This window comes from Hyla sarda, chromosome 10 (assembly GCF_029499605.1).
Source record: "Hyla sarda isolate aHylSar1 chromosome 10, aHylSar1.hap1, whole genome shotgun sequence".
NCBI classification, from domain to species: domain Eukaryota; kingdom Metazoa; phylum Chordata; class Amphibia; order Anura; family Hylidae; genus Hyla; species Hyla sarda.
In genome coordinates this window covers 44,788,079-44,808,441 of record NC_079198.1, presented here as the reverse complement: position 1 = coordinate 44,808,441, position 20,363 = coordinate 44,788,079, and the positions used below count along the sequence as shown (strand labels likewise).

The 20,363-nt window shown below is 44.3% G+C and overlaps 1 protein-coding gene across 4 annotated transcripts in view; it reads right to left on the bottom strand.

The window, feature by feature from the left end:
• Positions 1–20,363, bottom strand: part of NHERF4 (NHERF family PDZ scaffold protein 4) — an 818,185-nt gene that overhangs the window by 255,412 nt on the left and 542,410 nt on the right. For all 4 annotated transcript variants that reach the window (XM_056543464.1, XM_056543466.1, XM_056543465.1 and 1 more), the window contains one exon: positions 6,493–6,629. In XM_056543464.1, the coding sequence (XP_056399439.1) occupies positions 6,493–6,629 (137 nt within the window). The remainder of the gene's footprint in view (positions 1–6,492; positions 6,630–20,363) is intronic.

The window sequence follows — 20,363 nt, the reverse complement described above, 5'->3', positions numbered from 1 at the left end:
TCCAGGCTTTGTCATTCAGCCAATATATAGATTACTGATGCTGCTGGGTCTGGGCTTAACCTGTTAAGGACGTAGGGCATACCTGTAAGCCCCAAAATCTGGTCCAGGTCTTTAAAACGGGGTCACACCATGACCCCGCATCACACAGGGTCAGTCCCGGCTGCTATTCATACCCGGGACCCTGGGCTAACAGCGCGTGGCACCGATCATTGTGCCGCACGCTATTAACCCGTCAGACGCGGCGATCAAAGTTGACCGGCACATCTGAAAGTGAAAGTAAACGCTTCCCGGCAGCTCAGTCGGGCTGATAAAATCGGGATGTTCCGATCAGCTAGGGCGCGAACGGAGACCCCTTTACCTTGCTCCGTTGTGTCCGATCTGGGTTTGATTGCTCCAAGCCTGAGCTACAGGCTTGAGCAATCGAGCCCCTATCTCGCTGATCCATGCAATGCTATGGCTTTGCAGGGATCAGCATAAGAGATCAGTGTGTGCAGTGCTAAAGCTCCCTAAGGGAAAAAATAAGTTAACAAAGGTCATTTAACACCTTCCCTAAAAGTTTGAATCACCCCCCTTTTCCCATAAAAAAACTGTGTAAATAAAAATAAACATATGTGGTATAGCCGCATGTGGAAATTTCTGAACTATATAAATATATCGTTAATTAAATTGCACGGTCATTGGCGTACGCGCCAAAAAATTCCAAAGTCCAAAATAGCGAATTTTTGGTCACTTTTTATATCATGAAAAAATTTATAAAAAGTGATCAAAAAGTCCGATCAATACAAAAATGGTACCGATAAAAACTTCAGAACACGGCGCAAAAAATGTGTTCTAATACCGGCCCATATGCAGAAAAATAAAAAAGTTATAGGGGTTAGAAGATGAGAATTTTTAACATATAAATCTTCCTGCATGTAGTTATGATTTTTTTCCGCAGTACGACAATATCCAACCTATACAAGTAAGGTATCATTTTAACCGTATGGACCTACAGAATAAAGCTGAGGTGTTATTTTTACCAAAAAATGCACTGCGTAGAAACGGAAGCCCCACAAAAGGAAATTTTTTCTTCAATTTTGTCGCACCATGAATTTATTTTCCATTTTGCCGTGGATTTTTGGGTAAAATTACTAATGTAACTGCAAGATAGAATTGGTGGCGCAAAAAATAAGCCATCATATGGAATTTTATGTGCAAAATTGAAAGCGTTATGATTTTTAGAAGGTTATGAGGAAAAAATTAAAATGCAAAAAAGGAAAAACCCTGCATCCTTAACCCCTTAACTCCTTGGGGACGGAGCCCATTATAACCCTAAGGACGGGAGCATTTTTTGCAATTCTGACCACTGTCACTTTAAGCATTAATAACTCTGGGATGCTTTTACTTTTCATTCTGATTCCGAGATAGTTTTTTCGTGACATATTCTACTTTATGTTAGTGGTAAATTTTTGTCGATACTTGCATCGTTTCTTGGTGAAAAATTCCAAAATTATATGAAAAAATAAAAAATTTTGCATTTTTCTAACTTTGAAGCTCTCTGCTTGAAAGGAAAATAAACATTCTAAATAAATAATTTGATTCACATATACAATATGTCTACTTTATGTTTGCATCATAAAGTTGACATGTTTTTACTTTTGGAAAACATCAGAGGGCTTAAAAGTTCAGAAGCAATTTTCCAATTCTTCACAAAATTTTCAAAATCGGAATTTTTTAGGGGCCAGTTCAGTTTTGAAGTGGATTTGAAGGGCCTTCATATTAGAAATACCCCATAAATTACCCCATTATAAAAACTGCACCCCTCAAAGTATTCAAAATGACATTCAGTAAGTTTGTTAACCCTTTAGGTGTTTCACAGGAATAGCATCAAAGTGAAGGAGAAAATTCAAAATCTTAATTTTTTACACTCGCATGTTCTTGTAGACCCAGTTTTTGAAATTTTACAAGGGGTAAAAGGAGAAAAAGCCCCCCAACATTTGTAACCCAATTTATCTCGAGTATGGAAATACCTCATGTGTGTATGTCAAGTGTTCGGCGGGCGCAGTAGAGGGCTCAGAAAGGAAGAAGCGACAATGGGATTTTGGAGAGTGAGTTTTGCGGAAATGGTTTTTGGGGGCATGTCGCATTTAGGAAGCCCCTATGGTGCCAGAACAGCAAAAAAAAACACATGGCATACTATTTTGAAAATTACACCCCTCAAGGCACGTAACAAGGGGTCCAGTGAGCCTTAACACCCCACAGGTGTTAGACGACTTTTCGTTATATTCGGATGTGTAAATGAAAAAAAATAAATTTCACTAAAGTGCAGGTTTTTTAACCAAAATTGACCATTTCTACAAAGGGTAATGGGAGAAAAATCCCCCCAAACTTTGTAACACAATTTCTCCCGAATACGGAGATACCCCATATGTGGCCCTAAACTGTTGCCTTGAAATACGACAGGGCTCTGAAGTGAGAGAGCGCTATGCGCATTTGAGGCCTGAATAAGGAATTTGCAGTAGGGGTGGACCCGGTTACAAGGATGGGGCTTGTCTCCACCAAAACCCTACAGCAGTGTCTCCCACAGAGTGCCTCCAGCTGCTGCAAGACTCCCAGCCTGCCAGGACAGTCTATGACTGTCCGGCAACACTGGGAGTTGTAGTTTTGCCACAGCTGGAGGCGCCGTTTAGGAAACACTGCCGTGTGAGACATTTTTCATTTTTATTGGGGGGGGGGGGGCGACGTGTAAGGGGGTGTGTGTGTAGTGTTTTACTTTTAATCATTTGTTAGTGTAGTGTAATGTTTTTATGGTACATTCACACAGGCAGGGGTTCACAGTAAGTTTCCTTGAAGGAAACCCACTGTAAATCCGCCTGTGTGAATGTACCCTGTACATTCACATGTGGGGGGCGGGCGCCCCAAGGGGGCGGGGGCGCCCCAAACCTTCAGCTGTGGCAAAATGACAACTCCCAGAATGTACTGACAGACCGTACATGCTGGGAGTTGTAGTTTTACAACAGCTGTAGGCACACTGGTGGGGAACCACTGAGTTAGAAAACAGACTCTAGCTCAGTGATTCCAACCCATGTGCCTCCAGCTGTTGCAAGACTACAACTCCCAGCATGTACGGTCTGTCAGTGCACTCTGGGAGTTGCAGTTTTGCAACAGCTGGAGGCACACGGGTTGGAATCACTGAGTTAGGAAACAGACTCTAGCTCAGTGTTTCCCAACCAGTGTGCCTACAGCTGTTGCAAAACTACAATTCCCAGCACGGCCAGACAATCAGGGATGCTGGGCGTGTAGTTCTGCAATATCTGGCCCTTCAGATGTTGCAGAACTACAACTCCCAGCATGCCTGGACAGTCTGGGCATGCTAGGAGTTGTAGTTATGCATCAACTGGGGAAGAACAGTGGCCTCCAAACTGTAGCCCTCCAGATGTTGCAAACTACAACTCCAAGCATGCCCAGACTGTCTGGGCATGCTGGGAGTTGTAGTTTTGCAACATCTGGAGGGCTACAGTTTAGAGACCACTAAACTCCTCATGCTGCCAACACCTCTACGCTGTGTCATTCAGCCACTATATGGTCTCCTCATGCTTCAGTCACATCCAAGCTGTGTCATTCAGCCACTATATGGTTTCCTCATGCTGCCAACACCTCCACGCTGTGTCATTTAGCCACTGTATGGTCTCCTCATGCTGCCAACACCTCCACGCTGTGTCATTCAGCCACTATATGGTCTCCTCATACTGATACCAGCTCCAGGCTCTGTCATTGTGCCCCTCTGCGGCAATGATTCTAAAAGTGATGCCTGTAATCTGCATGTCATTCTGAATAACAGTATTATTTTACTACCCCAGCACACTCCATATGCGTGTTAGAACAAAGCAAAGTGTTCTACACCCCTATTAAGGCTCTCTGTAGTCCAGAAAGAGCCGTTTTTAATATAGGGTCAACGCAAATAAATTCGGATCATACTACATTTTTTTCATTTTTTTCTACTCACAATACTTCTTACAGTATTCCCTTATTTTAAGTCCCTCTCACTTTTATACTTACACTCACTTGTATACTTCACACTCTTGTATACAGACACACAATCACTAGCTCACACAATCGCTTAGTATACTTTCTTTTATAGTTACCACTGTCTGGAAGTGAATGCAAAGGGCTAGCTCGCTGCTAACAGCTGCAATTTATCAGCTTGTAATTCATTACCTACTCTACCCACTCCACCTGAATTCCTCCCAGACAGAGAAAGAGAGGGGAAAAAAACTCACAGAAATGCACTCAATGCTCACAGTACTTCTTACAGAATTCCCTTAATTTTAAGTCCCTCTCACTTTTATTCTTACACTCACATGTATACTTCACACTCTTGTATACAGACACATAATCGCTTAGTATACTTTCTTTTATAGTTACCAGACACCCCCTCTCTCTTCCACTGCCTGGTAGTGAATGCAAAGGGATAGCTGGCTGCAAACAGTTGCAATTTATCAGCTGCTAATTAATCAACTACTCCACCCACTCTCCATACGCATGAAATACACTACTGATGTAGCGTTACAATTAACATATGATTTGTTAAAAAAAATAATTTCTGGAATATGTCTACACGAAATACATCTTTTTTTGTCCCCCTCTCCACTTACCTGGATAATCCAACCATGTTCTACTAGATGTGTTCTAAGAATAAGCTAGGGGGGAGTATTGAACCTAAGGAAGCGGATTTATGTCATCCACAACATGTGGTAAGATATATCTCTATGGTGAATGGGTTAGATTACAGCGTAAATGCAGTGATAATTACATGTTTGAAAAGGAGTTTATTGAACTTTTTTATATTCTCCAATCCCTAAAAATTGTGTACTATATGCAATTGTCAATATGTTGGTTGCACATCAAACTTCCTAAAGACGCATATAAAAAAGCATGTTTCTGATGTGAACAGTGCCCAAGTGAATGTTTCTGCATTAACCAAACATTTCCATGATTTTCATGACGGAAATTTGTCTTCTTTAGGGTGCATTCACATGCTATTACTAGCAGCGGGTTTCACGCTGTGGGAAACCTGCTGCGAGTTACACTACCATTTATTTGAATGGGTCCATAGACAGTCCGCAATAGTGTCAGATTTGCGGACTGTCCGCGGACCCAGTTAAATCAATGATAGTGTAACTCGCAGTGGGTTTCCTGCAGCGGGAAACTCGCTGCTAGCTACTAGCGTGTGAACGCACCCTTAAGTGTCAATGCGGTGAAGAGGGTAAAAAGAAATATTAGGGGTGGAGATTTAAGACAAATTGTTAAACAGAGAATCCTTTTGGATTTGTATTCTGGATACGAGACAACCTAATGGAATGAACTATAAGCAAGACCTTATTTTGACGTATTAGTGACTTTTATTGGGCTGTGATAGTTATATATTTCCCTGTGTACTGTGTACAGTGTACTATATTATGTAGAAGTAGATCCAGTTATACATGTTTTGTACAGTAAGTATCCTTCTTTTTAGGTATTTTAATTATGGGTGATGTCACTTGCACATGACCTTGCAGAACTATAAATGCTTGTTCTTTTTCTATATAGTTAGCCATAAGTAAGGATCTGAAATGAGTCAATGTTTGTATCCTACCCGTGTGTTCCTAAACATGCTCCAATAACATCTTCTCCATTTTAACTGCACTTCAAGCGTCGGGCTGTGTTTTTCCCCCCATTCTTCTGCTGTGCGGCTGGGCTGTGCGCAGGAGTGCTTGTGAGTGGGAGGTGTCAGCTGACTAGATCCAGATATTGCCAAGGATCACCCTTTTTCCCTGTTTGTTCACCATGCACTGTATATGCCCCCCCCCCCCCCCCCGACCTTATTAATGCTCTTCTGTCCCAACTGCAGAGAGCATGAAACAGTCTGAGAGCAAGAGGAACTGCCGGAGGAAAGTGGGTCCTGCAGACAAGTGCAGGCAGAAACCAGAAACGTCCCCTAAGATATAACTAAAAAGAGAAAGAACATGATGGAGGCAGTGCCTGATGTGTTAGTCTGCCCCTGCTTTAACATACAGTACATACAGAAACACAACAATCCAACATAATTGTTTTTATACTTCAAATTTCATTACTTATTATCAAAATATCAAGCCTGATACATGCAACAAGTTTGGAGACAGGTTATTGTATATTCCAGTGATACTCAACTAGTGTATGGCGGTCCACACCCAGACAGAGGCTGATAACTGTCTGGCAAGCAGCACCTGTGCCCCAAAGCTGCCTGCCTCTCTCAGCTCGTTTAGGGAACCAGCAAGAGGAGACATCCGCTCTCCCAGAGCAGCGATGAAATGCAGCAACCTACCAGGACATAAAAGTATTCTCAGGGGAACAAATTGTTTAGAGAGTTTTGTTTACCAACCTGCAGCTCTCCAGTTGTTTAAAAACTATAGCTCACATTTTACTCTTCTGACAGAGCGGTCTAGCATACATTTTCTAAATAATATAGTATAAACCATGTATTCAATATTTTACCTTTTTATTTAGCTGGCTCATTGTTAAGCTCACAATACTTTCACCATTAACTTCAAGCAGTCGAGCTCCTTGAGGAACACCAGCCTTTTGGGCAGCACCCCCATCTTCAACTGTGAGCAAAAATGTGCCACGCACACCTTACATATAACAAAAGGGAAAACAAACACTTGTTAAATTGTGAAATCATTAGCACTGTGAATATAGGCATGGGCTGAGTTAACAATTTTGGCTGTGGAACCTGCACTGTAATTATGCTACAATGTAAGTGAAAAGTGTTTTAAAGGGGTACTCCACCCCTAGACATCTTATATGATAAGATGTCTGATCGCGGGGGTCCCGCCGTCATGCCCCCTCCCATAGACTTGCATTGAGGGGATGGAGCGTGACATCACATGGGGACGAAGTCGTGACGTCACGGATTTCCGTTCCGGTGGTCAGGACCCAGACCCTCCAGCGCTTCCGGAGCAGAAACAGGTGGGTGACGCATGCTATATTGCGGGGATCCCCAGCGGTGGGTCCCCTGCGATAAGACCTCTTATCCCCTATCCTTTGGATAGGGGATAAGATGTCTAGGGGAGGAGTACCCCTTTAACCCCTTAAGGACCGAGCCCTTTTTCACCTTAAGGACCGGAGCGTTTTTTGCAATTTTGACCACTGTCACTTTAAACATTAATAACTCTGAAATGCTTTTAGTTATTATTCTGATTCCGAGATTGTTTTTTCGTGACATATTCTACTTTAACTTAGTGGTAAAATTTTATGGTAACTTGCATCCTTTCTTGGTGAAAAATCACCAAATTTGATGAAAAAAATGAAAATTTTGCATTTTTCTAACTTTGAAGCTCTCTGCTTGTAAGGAAAATGGATATTCAAAATATATTTTTTTTGGGTTCACATATACAATATGTCTACTTTATGTTTGCATCATAAAATTTATGAGTTTTTACTTTTGGAAGACACCAGAGGGCTTCAAAGTTCAGCAGCAATTTTGACATTTTTCACAAAATTTTCAAACTCGCTATTTTTCATGGACCAGTTCACGTTTGAAGTGGATTTGAAGGGTCTTCATATTAGAAATGCCCCATAAAAGACCCCATTATAAAAACTACACCCCCCAAAGTATTCAAAATGACATTCAGTAAGTGTATTAACCCTTTAGGTGTTTCACAGGAATAGCAGCAAAGTGAAGGAGAAAATTCAAAATCTTCATTTTTTACACTCGCATTTTCTTGTAGACCCAATTTTTGAATTTTTGAAAGGGGTAAAAAGGAGAAAATTTTTACTTGTATTTGAAACCCAATTTCTCTCGAGTAAGCACATACCTCATATGTCTATGTTAATTGTTCAGCGGGCGCAGTAGAGGGCTCAGAAGGGAAGGAGCGTCAAATGGTTTTTGGGGGGCATGTCACCTTTAGGAAGCCCCTATGGTGCCAGAACAGCAAAAAAACACACATGGCATACCATTTTGGAAACTAGACTCCTCAGGGAACGTAACAAGGGGTAAAGTGAACCTTAATACCCCACAGGTGTTTCACGACTTTAGCATATGGAAAAAAAATTATATATTTTTTACCTAAAATGCTTGGTTTCCCAAAAATTTTACATTTTTAAAAAGTGTATTAGCAGAAAATACCCCCCAAAATTTGAAACCCAATTTCTCCCGATTCAGAAAACACCCCATATGGGGGTGAAAATTGCTCTGCTGGCGCACTACAGGTCTCAGAAGAGAAGGAGTCACATTTGGCTTTTTGAAAGCAAATTTTGCTCTGGGGGCATGCCGCATTTAGGAAGCCCCTATGGTGCCAGAACAGCAAAAAAAAACCACATGGCATACCATTTTGGAAACTAGACCCCTCGGGGAACGTAACAAGGGGTAATGTGAACCTTAATACCCTACAGGTGTTTCACGACTTTTGCATATGTAAACATTTTTTTTTATTTTTTACCTAATATGCTTGGTTTCCCAAAATGTTAACATTTTTAAAAAGGGTAATAGCAGGAAATACCCCCCAAAATTTGAAGCCCAATTTCTCCCGATTCAGAAAACACCCCATATGGGGGTGAAAAGTGCTCTGCTGGTGCACTACAGGTCTCAGAACAGAAGGAGTCACATTTGGCTTTTTGAAAGCAAATTTTGCTCTGGGGGCATGCCGCATTTAGGAAGCCCCTATGGTGCCAGAACAGCAAAAAAATAACACATGGCATACCATTTTGGAAACTAGACCCCTCGGGGAACGTAACAAGGGGTAATGTGAACCTTAATACCCTACAGGTGTTTCACGACTTTTGCATATGTGAACATTTTTTTTTTTTTACCTAAAATGCTTGGTTTCCCAAAATTTTTACATTTTTAAAAAGGGTAATAGCAGAAAACACCCCCCAAAATTTGAAGCCCAATTTCTCCCGATTCAGAAAACACCCCATATGGGGGTGAAAAGTGCTCTGCTGGCGCACTACAGGTCTCAGAAGAGAAGGAGTCACGTTTGGCTTTTTGAAAGCAAATTTTGCTCTGGGGGCATGCCGCATTTAGGAAGCCCCTATGGTGCCAGGACAGCAAAAAAAAACACATGGCATACCATTTTGGAAACTAGACCCCTCGGGGAACGTAACAAGGGGTTAAGTGAACCTTTATACCCCACAGGTGTTTTATGACTTTTGTATATGTAAAAAAAAAATTTTTTTTTTTACCTAAAATGCTTGTTTTCCCAAAAATTTTACATTTTTAAAAAGGGTAATAGCAAAAACTACCCCACAAAATTTGAAGCCCAATTTCTCCCGAGTACGGCCATACCCCATATGTGGCCCTAAACTGTTGCCTTGAAATACGACAGGGCTCCAAAGTGAGAGTGCCATGCGCATTTGAGGCCTAAATTAGGGATTGCATAGGGGTGGACATAGGGGGATTCTACGCCAGTGATTCCCAAACAGGGGGCCTCCAGCTGTTGTAAAACTCCCAGCATGCCTGGACAGTCAGTGGCTATCTGGCAATACTGGGAGTAGTTGTTTTGCAACAGCTGGAGGCTCCGTTCTGGAAACAGTGGCGTACCAGACGTTTTTCATTTTTATTGGGGAGGGGAGGGGGGCTGTGTAGGGGTATGTGTATATGTAGTGTTTTTTACTTTTTATTTTATTTTGTGGTAGTGTAGTTTAGTGTTTTTAGGGTACCGTCACACGAGCGGGGGTTCACAGTAGTTTCTCGCTGGCAGTTTGAGCTGCGGCAGAAAATTTGACGCAGCTCAAACTTGCAGCCGGATACTTACTGTAATCCTCCGCCCATGTGAGTGTACCCTGTACGTTCACATTGGGGGGGGGGGGGGACATCCAGCTGTTGCAAAACTACAACTCCCAGCATGTACAGTCTATCAGTGCATGCTGGGAGTTGTAGTTTTGCAACCGCTGGAGGCTCCGTTTTGGAAACAGTGACGTACCAGACGTTTTTCATTTTTATTGGGGAGAGGAGGGGGGCTGTGTAGGGGTATGTGTATATGTAGTGTTTTTTACTTTTTATTTTATTGTGTGTTAGTGTAGTGTAGTGTTTTTAGGGTACAGTCACACGGGCGGGGGGTTCACAGTAGTTTCTCGCTGGCAGTTTGAGCTGCGACAGAAAATTTGCCGCAGCTCAATCTTGCAGCCGGATACTTACTGTAATCCTCCGCCCATGTGAGTGTACCCTGTACATTCACATTGGGGGGGGGAAACATCCAGCTGTTGCAAAACTACAACTCCCAGCATGTACGGTATATCAGTGCATGCTGGGAGTTGTAGTTTTGCAACAGCTGGAGACACACAGGTTGTGAAACACCGAGTTTGGTAACAAACTCAGTGTTTTGCAACCAGTGTGCCTTCAGCTGTTGCAAAAGCTACAACCCCCAGCATGTACGGACAGCGGAAGGGCATGCTGGGTCTTGTAGTTATGCAACAGCCGGAGGCATACTACATTGGCTGGGGATGCTGGGGATTGTAGTTATGCAACAGCTGGAGACACACTGGTTTACTACTTAACTCAGTGTGCCTTCAGCTGTTGCAAAACTACAACTCTCAGCAGTCACCGACAGACAGCCAACGGGCATGCTGGGAGTTGTAGTTATGCAACCACCAGATGCACCACTACAACTCCCAGCATGCACTTTAGCTGATTGTGCAAGCTGGGAGTTGTAGTTACACAACAGCTGAAGGTACACTTTTACATAGAAAGAATGTGCCTTCAGCTGTTGCAAAACTACAAGTCCCAGCATGCCCATAAGGGCATGCTGGGAGTTGTGGTGGTCTGCCTCCTACTGTTGCATAACTACAGCTCCCAGCATGCCCTTGTTGCATGCTGGGAGCTATTGCTAAGCAACAGCAGGAAGCTGTCACTCACCTCCAACGATCCAGCAGCACAGGTCAGTCCCTCGTCGTCGCCGCCGCCGCCGCTGCTCCTGGGGCCCCGATCCCAACAGTGACGCCGGGGATCGGGGTCCCCAGCACCGGGGGTCGTCTTCCCGCACCCGCTCACGTCCTCCGGAAGAGGGGCGGAGCGGGTTGCGGGAGTGACACCCGCAGCAGGCGCCCTGATTGGTCGGCCGGTAATCCGGCCGACGAATCAGGGCGATCGTGAGGTGGCACCAGTGCCACCTCACCCCTGCTGGTAATGGCTGTTCGGGGCCGTCTCAGACGGCCCCGATCAGCCAGTAATTCCGGGTCATCGGGTCACTGGAGACCCGTTTGACCCGGAATCTGCCGCAGATCGCTGGACTGAATTGTCCAGCGATCTGCGGCAATCGCCGACATGGGGGGACATAATGACCCCCCTGGGCAATATGCCGGGATGCCTGCTGAACGATTTCAGCAGGCATCCGGCTCCGGCTCCCCTCCGGCTAGCGGTGGGGGCCGGAAATGCTCAGGGCGTATCCATACGCCCTCGGTCCTTAAGGACTTGGAAACGGGGGCGTACGCCCTATGTCCTTAAGGGGTTAAAGGTGTGTGCCTTCAGCTGTGTGCCTACTGCTTTTTCAAAACTACAACTCCCAGCGTGCCCACACATCCTTTGACTGTCCAGGCAGGCTTGGAGTTGTAGTTTTGCAACAGCTAGAGGCACATGGTTGGTAAAACTCTGTGTTACAGTAGTGTTGCTGCAGGCTGTGTTCCTCCTGCAGTCTTGTCATTTAGCCATCTCGTGTCCATGACCCTTGGACACACTCATGCTGCTGTGGGACTCATCAGTGTCCCAGGAGGTTTGAGGACCCCTATATACTTATGAAGTATTTTAGAAAAACTATTGTTTTGCCATGATGTACAACATTAAATAAAAGTTTTTACATCTGAAAGTGCCCACTTAAGGTGGTCAGCAGCTAGTCCTCCTCACCCAATAAATACTTATGCCCCTTTTTTTTCTTTTTTTTTTTTGGGGGGGGGGAGGGGGATATGAAAAATAAGCCCTTGCCAGACACTTCTGGCAACGACATTCAGTCAAATGAAACTCAATGGAGTTTTTCCGCTAAAACTCTTGTCCCTTACCCACAGTGATCATACCATTCTCAATCTTGTGAAAGGTTTTGTTGGTAGGAAAACACTTTAACCCCTTAAAGGGGTACTCCGGGGAACTAAACCCATAACCCATCCTTTCCCTCTCACCAACCTATGTATTTGTCTAAATATCATTCATTAGCTATATAGAGCAGGTTTCTTCTTTCAGCTGTCACTTACATGCAGGGAGTGAGAGAAAGACGTCATTCTCAGAACCTGCTTGTCATGGTGTAAACCCCTCAGTGAAACCTAGCCCCCACCCTTCAAGACAACACCACATGATTTCTGTCTTGTCTAGAGCTTTGGCTTCACAGGCACACCTCCCCTCCCTTCCACATGTGAAGAGCTTGCTGTGAGAGAAGAAGAGTGAAGATTCCTTAGTCTGATCAGCTCATAATGCTGCTCTTTTCCTGTATAGATCTTATCACTGACTGCTGCCATTCAGAGCACAGCATGATTATTGCTGGAGGAAGAATAGTCTGAAAGAAAAGAGCTGTACCGTGTGTGTGTACAACTACACAGCATGCACACAGATAGTGAAAGCAATTGGCTGGCAGCAATTACACAGAGACGCTCTGACTGCTGGGAGTTGTAGTCTGGACTGCAAACAAGGAATGCCAAAACCACATGGATAACTACAGGGGATACAGAATAGGTAGTGTGGTGGTTTTGGGGCATTTTTATTTTTCTTAACTTCCCCGAAGTACCCCTATAAGGACAAAGCCAAATTTTTCTGATCTGTGTCAATTCATGCATTAATAATTCTGAGATACTTTTAATTATCACTCTGATAAAAAAAAATTCGTAACATATTCTACTTCAAGACAGTGGTACATTTTCGTCAATACTTGCATCATTTCTTTGTGAAAAATTCCAAAATTTTATGAAAATAAAAAAACTATCTTTTTTTTCTCATTTGAAATGCTCTGCTTGGGAAGAAAACAGTCCTGTCAAATAAATTATATATTGATTCACATATACAATATGTCTACTTTATGTTGGAATCGTAAAGTAGACATGTTTTTACTCTTTGCAGACATTAGAGGGTTTCAAACTTAGCAGCAATTTTTCACAAAAATTTTAAAATCTGAATTTTTCAGGGACCAGTTCAGTATAAAGTGGATTTGTGAGGCCTTCATATTAGAAGTCCCACATAAATTACCTCATTATAAAAAATGCACCCCTCAAAGTATTCAAAATGCCATTTATAAAGCATGTTAACCCTCTAGGTGTTTCACAGGAATAGCAGCAAAGTGAAGGTGAAAAGCCAAAATCTCTATTTTTTTTACACTAACATGTTGTTGTAGCCCCAAATTGTTTATTTTTTACCAGGGGTAATATGAGAAAAAGCTCCTCAAAATTTGTAACTCTACTTCTATTGAACACTGAAATACCCTGATGCATAAAGTGCTGTGCAGGCACACAACATAGAGAGAATGAGAAAGAATTTAACTGGAACAGTTTTTGGGGGCCATGTCACACTTACAAAGCCCCTATGGTGCAAGGACAGTGTAACCCCCCCCCCCCCCCTCATGTGGGCATTTTGGAAACTACACCCCTCAAGGAATGTAATAAGGGGTGCAGTGAACATTTACACCCCACAAATGCCTGAAACAATTTTGGAACAGTGGGCCGTGAAAAGGAAAAAATAGTTTTTTTACACTTTTACACAATATTTCTCCCAAGTATGGAAATACCGCATATGTGGACATAAAGTGCTATGCGGATGCACTGCGGGGCTCAGGAGGGAAGAAGAGCCATGTCACATTTATAAAGCCCCATGGTGCCCAGACAGTGGAAACCACCCACGTGTGACACCATTTTGGAAACTACATCCCTTAAGGAATGTAATAAGGAGTGCAGTGAGTATTTTGACACCATAGGTGTCCAACAAATTTTTGGAACAGGGAGTCGTAAAAATGAAAGATTTCATTTTTTACACTAACATGTTGGCATAGCCCCAAAGTTTTCATTTTTACAAGGGGTAAAATGAGAAGTAGCCCCACAAACATTGTAACCCAATTTCTCCTGAGCACAGAAATACACCATATGTTGATATAAAGTGCTAAGCGGGCGCACGCCTGGGCTTAGAATTGAAGGCGTGCAGAGGGCTATTGGAGAAAGTATTTGGCTGCACTGGATGTTGAGGCTATCTTGCATTTATAAAGCCCCCATGGTGCCACAACAGTGGAAAAAGACCACCACAAATTACCTCTTTTTTTAAACTACACCCCTCAAGGAATGTAACAAGGTGTAGTGTAGTGTACCTTTTACATCCCACTGGCGTTTGACAGATTTTTGGAACAGCCAAATGGGATAGAAAATCACGAAGCACTCACCATCTTGTAGCAAATTCTTGCTTTATTACATAATCTCCATCCATATGCTAGGAAGCAACAAGTGTGACAGCGCAGGGAGAGTCTGTCTCGAACTCCCCCCACACCAGATCCCCTCTCCCTGCACTGCCCCACTATGGTGGTCAAGCTAGTGCCTGCTGTGCCCTGGGTCTAAAGGTCTTCTCCCATTATTACTAGATTTGTGGAACAGTGGGCTGTGAATATGAAAAATATTTTTTTTTTATTTTTACGGACCACTGTTCCAAAAATCTGTCAGACACATGTGTGGTCTAAATGCTCACGACACCCCTTGTTACATTTTCCATTTCATGAGGGGTAAAAGGAGCAGAAGCCCCCAAAATTTGTAACACAATTCCTCCCGAGTATGGAAATACCCATTATGTAGCCCCCCATAAGTGTGTAAGAGTAAGGTGTAGTGTAGTGTTTTTAAAGTACATACACACGATCGGGTTTACAAAGAGTTTTCCACTACAAGTTTGAGCCATGGCGGACTTTCAGCAACTCAAACTCTGAGTAGGAAATTTACTGTATGCTGTGTGCTCTAGCTGTTGCAAAACTACAACTCTCAGCATGCACAGACAACCGAAGAGCCTGCTGGGAGGTGTAGTTACGCAACAGCTGGAGGAACACCATTTCAAATCCCAGCATGCCCTTTGGCTTTCCGTGCATGCTGGGAGTTGTAGTAATGCAACAGCTAGAGGGAAAAAGTGCTACTAACTAGGAGCAGAGCGGGTGCAGTCAGAGGCACCTCCCAGCAGGAGCTGTGATTGGTCAGTTAGTCCTGGACAATCAATTACAGTGATCATGAGGTAGCACTACTTTCCTGTTGGTCAATGGTGACTGGTGCTTTCTTAGACAGCACCAGTCACCCTTTATTTTCCGGGCCACTGGGTCACAAGAGAAACCTGATCGTCCCAGAAAAGCAGTGATTCGCCGGTCAGAAATCACAGTGATAACCAACAAGGGGGGGGGGGGGAGGGGGCTTTAGGAACACCCTGGGCTATATGCTGATCCCGAAACCCTGTGTCGTAAATGTGTGGCACTCTGTGCGCTAGGTTCATGGGCATAGGAACCGGGGGACACACATTCCCTCCCCCCTCAGGAAATTATGTCTGCATGGGAAGCTGAGACCCTCCCCCACCTCTCCAGCCTTGTTCTCAGACTCATCGATGGGACCACGGAGCGTAGTGACAGAGAGTAAGTACTGTCACTGATGGGTAGACTACAGAGTAAAAGGTCAAAGGACTGTTAACTCCTACCAACCTATGCATTAAGTAAAAGGAGCCTCCCTGGGGACCGTTTCAATACACACTATGGGCTATCCGATAATTGTAAAGATCGGATGAAGAATTACTCACAATCTGAAGGAGCAATTTCTGTAAACTTGTTTTCTTTATTCAGATTTTATTGCATCTTACAAAACAAAGAACATAAATGCAAGGTAGTAGAAATTATTTAAATCAACTGCCTCTCCCAGGCCATAGCACAAAGTTTCGGGGGAGGAGCCCTACTTGTGTGGATTAGGCACTGGGTCCATGGAGTCTAAGTCAGGTGAGCTTAACCCCTTACCGACCACCGACGTATATTTACGTCCGTGGCCGGCTCCTGATCTGTGAAGCGTTTAGAAGCTGAGCGCACTTCGTATCTGCGAGGTCCCGGTTTCTATCAGCAACAAGGACCTGCGGCTAATACTGGACAACGCTGATGGAGCTGATGCCCGATAGTAAAGGGGTACTCCGCCCTTAGATATCTTATCCCCTATCCAACGGATAGGGGATAAGATGTCAGATCACTGGGGTCCCACTGCTGGGGACCCTGGGATCTCCGCCGCGACACCCCGCTATCATTACTGCACAGAGCACACTGGCTCTGTGCAAAATGACCAACGATACAGGGGCCTGAGCATCGTGAGGTCACACCCCCTCCCACATGATGGCCACCACGCCCCCTCCCATAGACTTGTATTGAGGGGGCGGGCCGTGACGTCACGAGGGGGCGGAGCAATGACGTAACAATGCTCCGGCCCCTGTATTGCCCATCATGTATTGCCCAGTAATGATAGCGGGGTGCCGCATCGGAGATCCCGGGGGGCCCCAGCAGTGGGACCCCGGCGATCTGACATCTTATCCCCTATCCTTTGGATAGCGGATAAGATGCTAGGGGTGGAGTACCCCTTTAACCCTTTAGGCACCTCTAAAATGGGAGAATACACTGCCGGTTAGCTCAGCGGAGCTGTTCGGGACAACCGTGGTGAAATCGCAGCGACCCGAACAGCTGAGAGGACAGCGGGAGGTGTCTTACCTTCTTCCCGGCTGTCCAACCGCGTTTGATTGCTTCAAGCCTGGAATTCAGGCTTGAGCAATCAAGGGCAGAAAACACTGATCAATACATACCTATGGCAATGCATTGAACAGTGCCTGCAATCAGTGTATGCAGTATTATAGTCCCTAGAGGGGGCTATAACACTGCATAAAAAAAGTCAAACAAAAAAAAAAAAAGTTTATAAATGTGATTTAGCCCCTTCCCTAATAAAAATCTGAATTACCCCCCTTTTCCCATTTAAAAAAAAAGTGTGTAAATGAAAATAAAAACAAACATGGGGTATCGCCACGTGCGTAAATGTCCGAACCATAAAAATATATTGTTAATTAACCCCTTAAGGACGCAGCCCTTTTTCACCTTAAGGACTGAGCCCTTTTTCGCAATTCTGACCACCGTGCTTTATGAATTAATATTGCAAAAATGCTTTTACCAAATATTCTGATTCTGAGATAGTTTTTTCGTGACATATTCTACTTTATTTTGGTAGTAAATTTTCAGCGCTACTTGCATCCTTTTTTGGTGAAAAATCCCCAAATTTCATGAAAATGTTGAAAATTTAGCATTTTTCTAACTTTGAAGCTCTTTACTTGTAAGGAAAATGGATATTCACAATAAATTTAATTTTTCTTCACAAATACAATATGTCCACTTTATGTTGGCATCATAAAATGGACATATTTTTGCTTTTTGAAAAAATTAGAGGGCTTCAAAGTAGAGCAGCAATTTTCAAAAAATTCATAACAATTGCTAAATCTGAAGGGACAGATGTTACAAAACTACAACACCCAGCATGCCTGGCCAGTCCAGTCATGCTGAGAGTTGTTGTTTGGCAACATCTGGAGGGCTACCGTTTGGGCACCACTGTAACAGTGGTCTCCAAACTGTGACCCTCCAGATGTTGCAAAACTACAACTCCCAGCATGCCCAGACAACCTTTGGCTGTCTGGGCATGCTGGGAGTTGTAGTTTGGCCTTCCTAGTGGTTGCCACAGTAAAGATAGTTTTACTTTCACTTTCAATTCCTCCCCCACCGACGATTCCCTACCTGAGCCAGGATCCAGCAGTCTCCAGCGAAGATCCCGGGTCCCCAGGCATCTTTTCCTGCAGGTACAGCCTCCATCTTCTTCACACGATCCCCTCGACATCCAGGGGCGGGCAGAATGGGGGTTGCCATGGCAACCCCCTGTCCTGCGCTGCCATTGGTCACAACTCTGTTCTGCTAATGGCAGGGGATAGGAGGAGATTGCAGCTCTGCGACCTCACTCCTATCCCTTAGGCTGATCGGGGCTGTCGCTGACAACTCCGATCAGCCCTATTTTCCGGGTGATCGGGTCACCAGAGACCCGATCAGCCCGGCATTGGAAAAAATCGCATGTCTGAATTGACATGCGATTTTCTCCGATCGCCGACATGGGGGGTCTCAGGACCCCCCTGGGCGATGTGCCGGGATGCCTGCTGAATGATTTCAGCAGGCATCCCGATCCGGTCCCCAACCGGCTAGCGGCGGGGACCGGAATTCCCACCCGAGTATCCATACGCCCTCAGTCCTTAAGGACTCGGGATGCAGAGCATATGCATACGCCCTGTGTCCTGAACAGGTTAAACTGCATGGTCAATGGCGTAAGCACATAAAATTCCAAAGTTCAAAATAGCGTATTTTGGGTCACTCTTTATACCATAAAAAAACGAATAAAAAGTGATCAAAAGGTTCGATCAAAACAAAAATGTTACCAATAAAAACTTCAGATCACGGCGCAAACAATGAGCTCTCATAATATTGTGCGCAGTACTGGAGGCCGTATCTCCAAAAGGATTGTGCGCAGTACTGAAGGCCGTAACTACAAAAGGATATAGATACTCTAGGGAGAGTTCAGAGAAGAGCTACTAAACTAGTAAATGGAATGAATAGAGGATTGGAAGAGCCGACACTGTAGTGAGGGAATGTCCCCCTTGGTGCTGAGGAAAACACTAGTGATGCAAGTGGAGGGTAGGTGAGGCAGATGCGGGGGGGGGGGGGCATTCATGTGAAAAAATGATGCAGCCAATGAGACATTAAAGAAGGGTACAAAAGACTCACTCACCCGGTATCATGCCAAAGAAGGTGTAGATTTATTCCAAGTATTACATGAAGATGTATAGCTCGGGTCGGGAAGGAGAGGAACCAAGTGGAGCTCGTGGAATGATGGTCCCGTTTTGCGGGTTCTCCGCATGGTCACGCCCACAGTTTTGCTGCACAGTGCCAGTTAAGTAACCTACGGCCGTGTCCTTAGGATCAGCTGATGTGTGATTGCTAGGCAACGAGACGTTCAGTTCCGGCGGCTGTTAGACGGGGGTCTCCAGCACTGCCGAGGACGGATACTGGCGTCAGAGGGCTATGCCTGGAGGACATAACTTTTATTACAGCAGACACAAGGTAAGTGAATGGAAAGAAAATAGACAGATGGAAAAAGATAAGACAAGAGTCAGGAGTAAATAGAGGATTCGTGGATCAGAAATGGGGGGAAAGGAGGAACAGGCAGAGAAGTGGGGAGGGCTATGTACATATGCATGTAAAAGTTCAATGCATTATATAAAGGCGCTGAATTCATTGTGCTCATTGAACCCTAAAGGTCCGGTAGCGTCCAATCTTGAGATCCAGCGTGCCTCTCTTTGATGCAGGAAAACTTGTCTGGTGAGACCCTTGGGGCTATCTGTAATGCTCTCTAATCTGAAAAAAGATAAATTTATGGGATTGCCATCATGTGCAGTTTTTAAATATCCTGCCAGTCTTAGTACTCCTTCTCCTCTCCTGGAGAGTCTGACGTGTTCTCTAAATCTCACAAACATGGCTCGAATAATGGAGCCGACGTAGAAGTGTCCGCATTGACACTGTAATCAGTAAACTACGTATTTGGTCCTGCAGGTGATGAATTCAGAGACATGGATGCTGCCCCCGCCTACAACGTAGTTTTGCCCTTGTTTAAGTTGTTCACAAAATGAACAATGCCCACATTTGTGATTGCCTGTGGGGCGCAAATCGCTCAGCCAAGTGAAGGACACAATCGCTCCCGATGTGAAGGAGCTGCGTACTAACTTATTCTTTATGGTCCGGGTGCACAGTGAGGGGTTTCTCTTTGGCTATTTCTTTCAACATAGGGTCACCTTCAATGATGTACTAGTGGCGATATATAGCCTTTCTGATCAAACCCGACATTTCACTGTACTTAAATTAAAAGTTGAAACGTCTGGGTGGAGGAGAGAATGAGGACTTGGGTTTGGTTATGAGATCTTCCCTTGATTTGTCCTTAACTTTATTTAGAGCTGTGTTAAGGCATGAAACTGGGTACCCTCTTTCTTTAAGATGTGACTTGAGTAGACTTGCTTGCTCTTCAAAGGATAATTGGCTACTATTGATTTTCTTCAGTCTCAAAAATTGGCTGAATGGAAGTGCCTTTTGATGAAGATAGAGAAGGGTGGACGGGGGTTTCTTGTACCCCTTGGTGTGCAAGTGTGCATTGTACTTGGAATAAATCTACACCTTCTTTGGCACCTTCACCGTCTTTTATACCCTTCTTCTTTAATGTCTCAAACTAGTACATGGATTGCAGGACAAAACTTACCAGGAAAGGTTAAAGGACCTTAACATATATAGCTGTCACGGCGTGTTTCTGCTTGCAGCACTCCGGTCGGCATCGCTGATCGCGAGCGC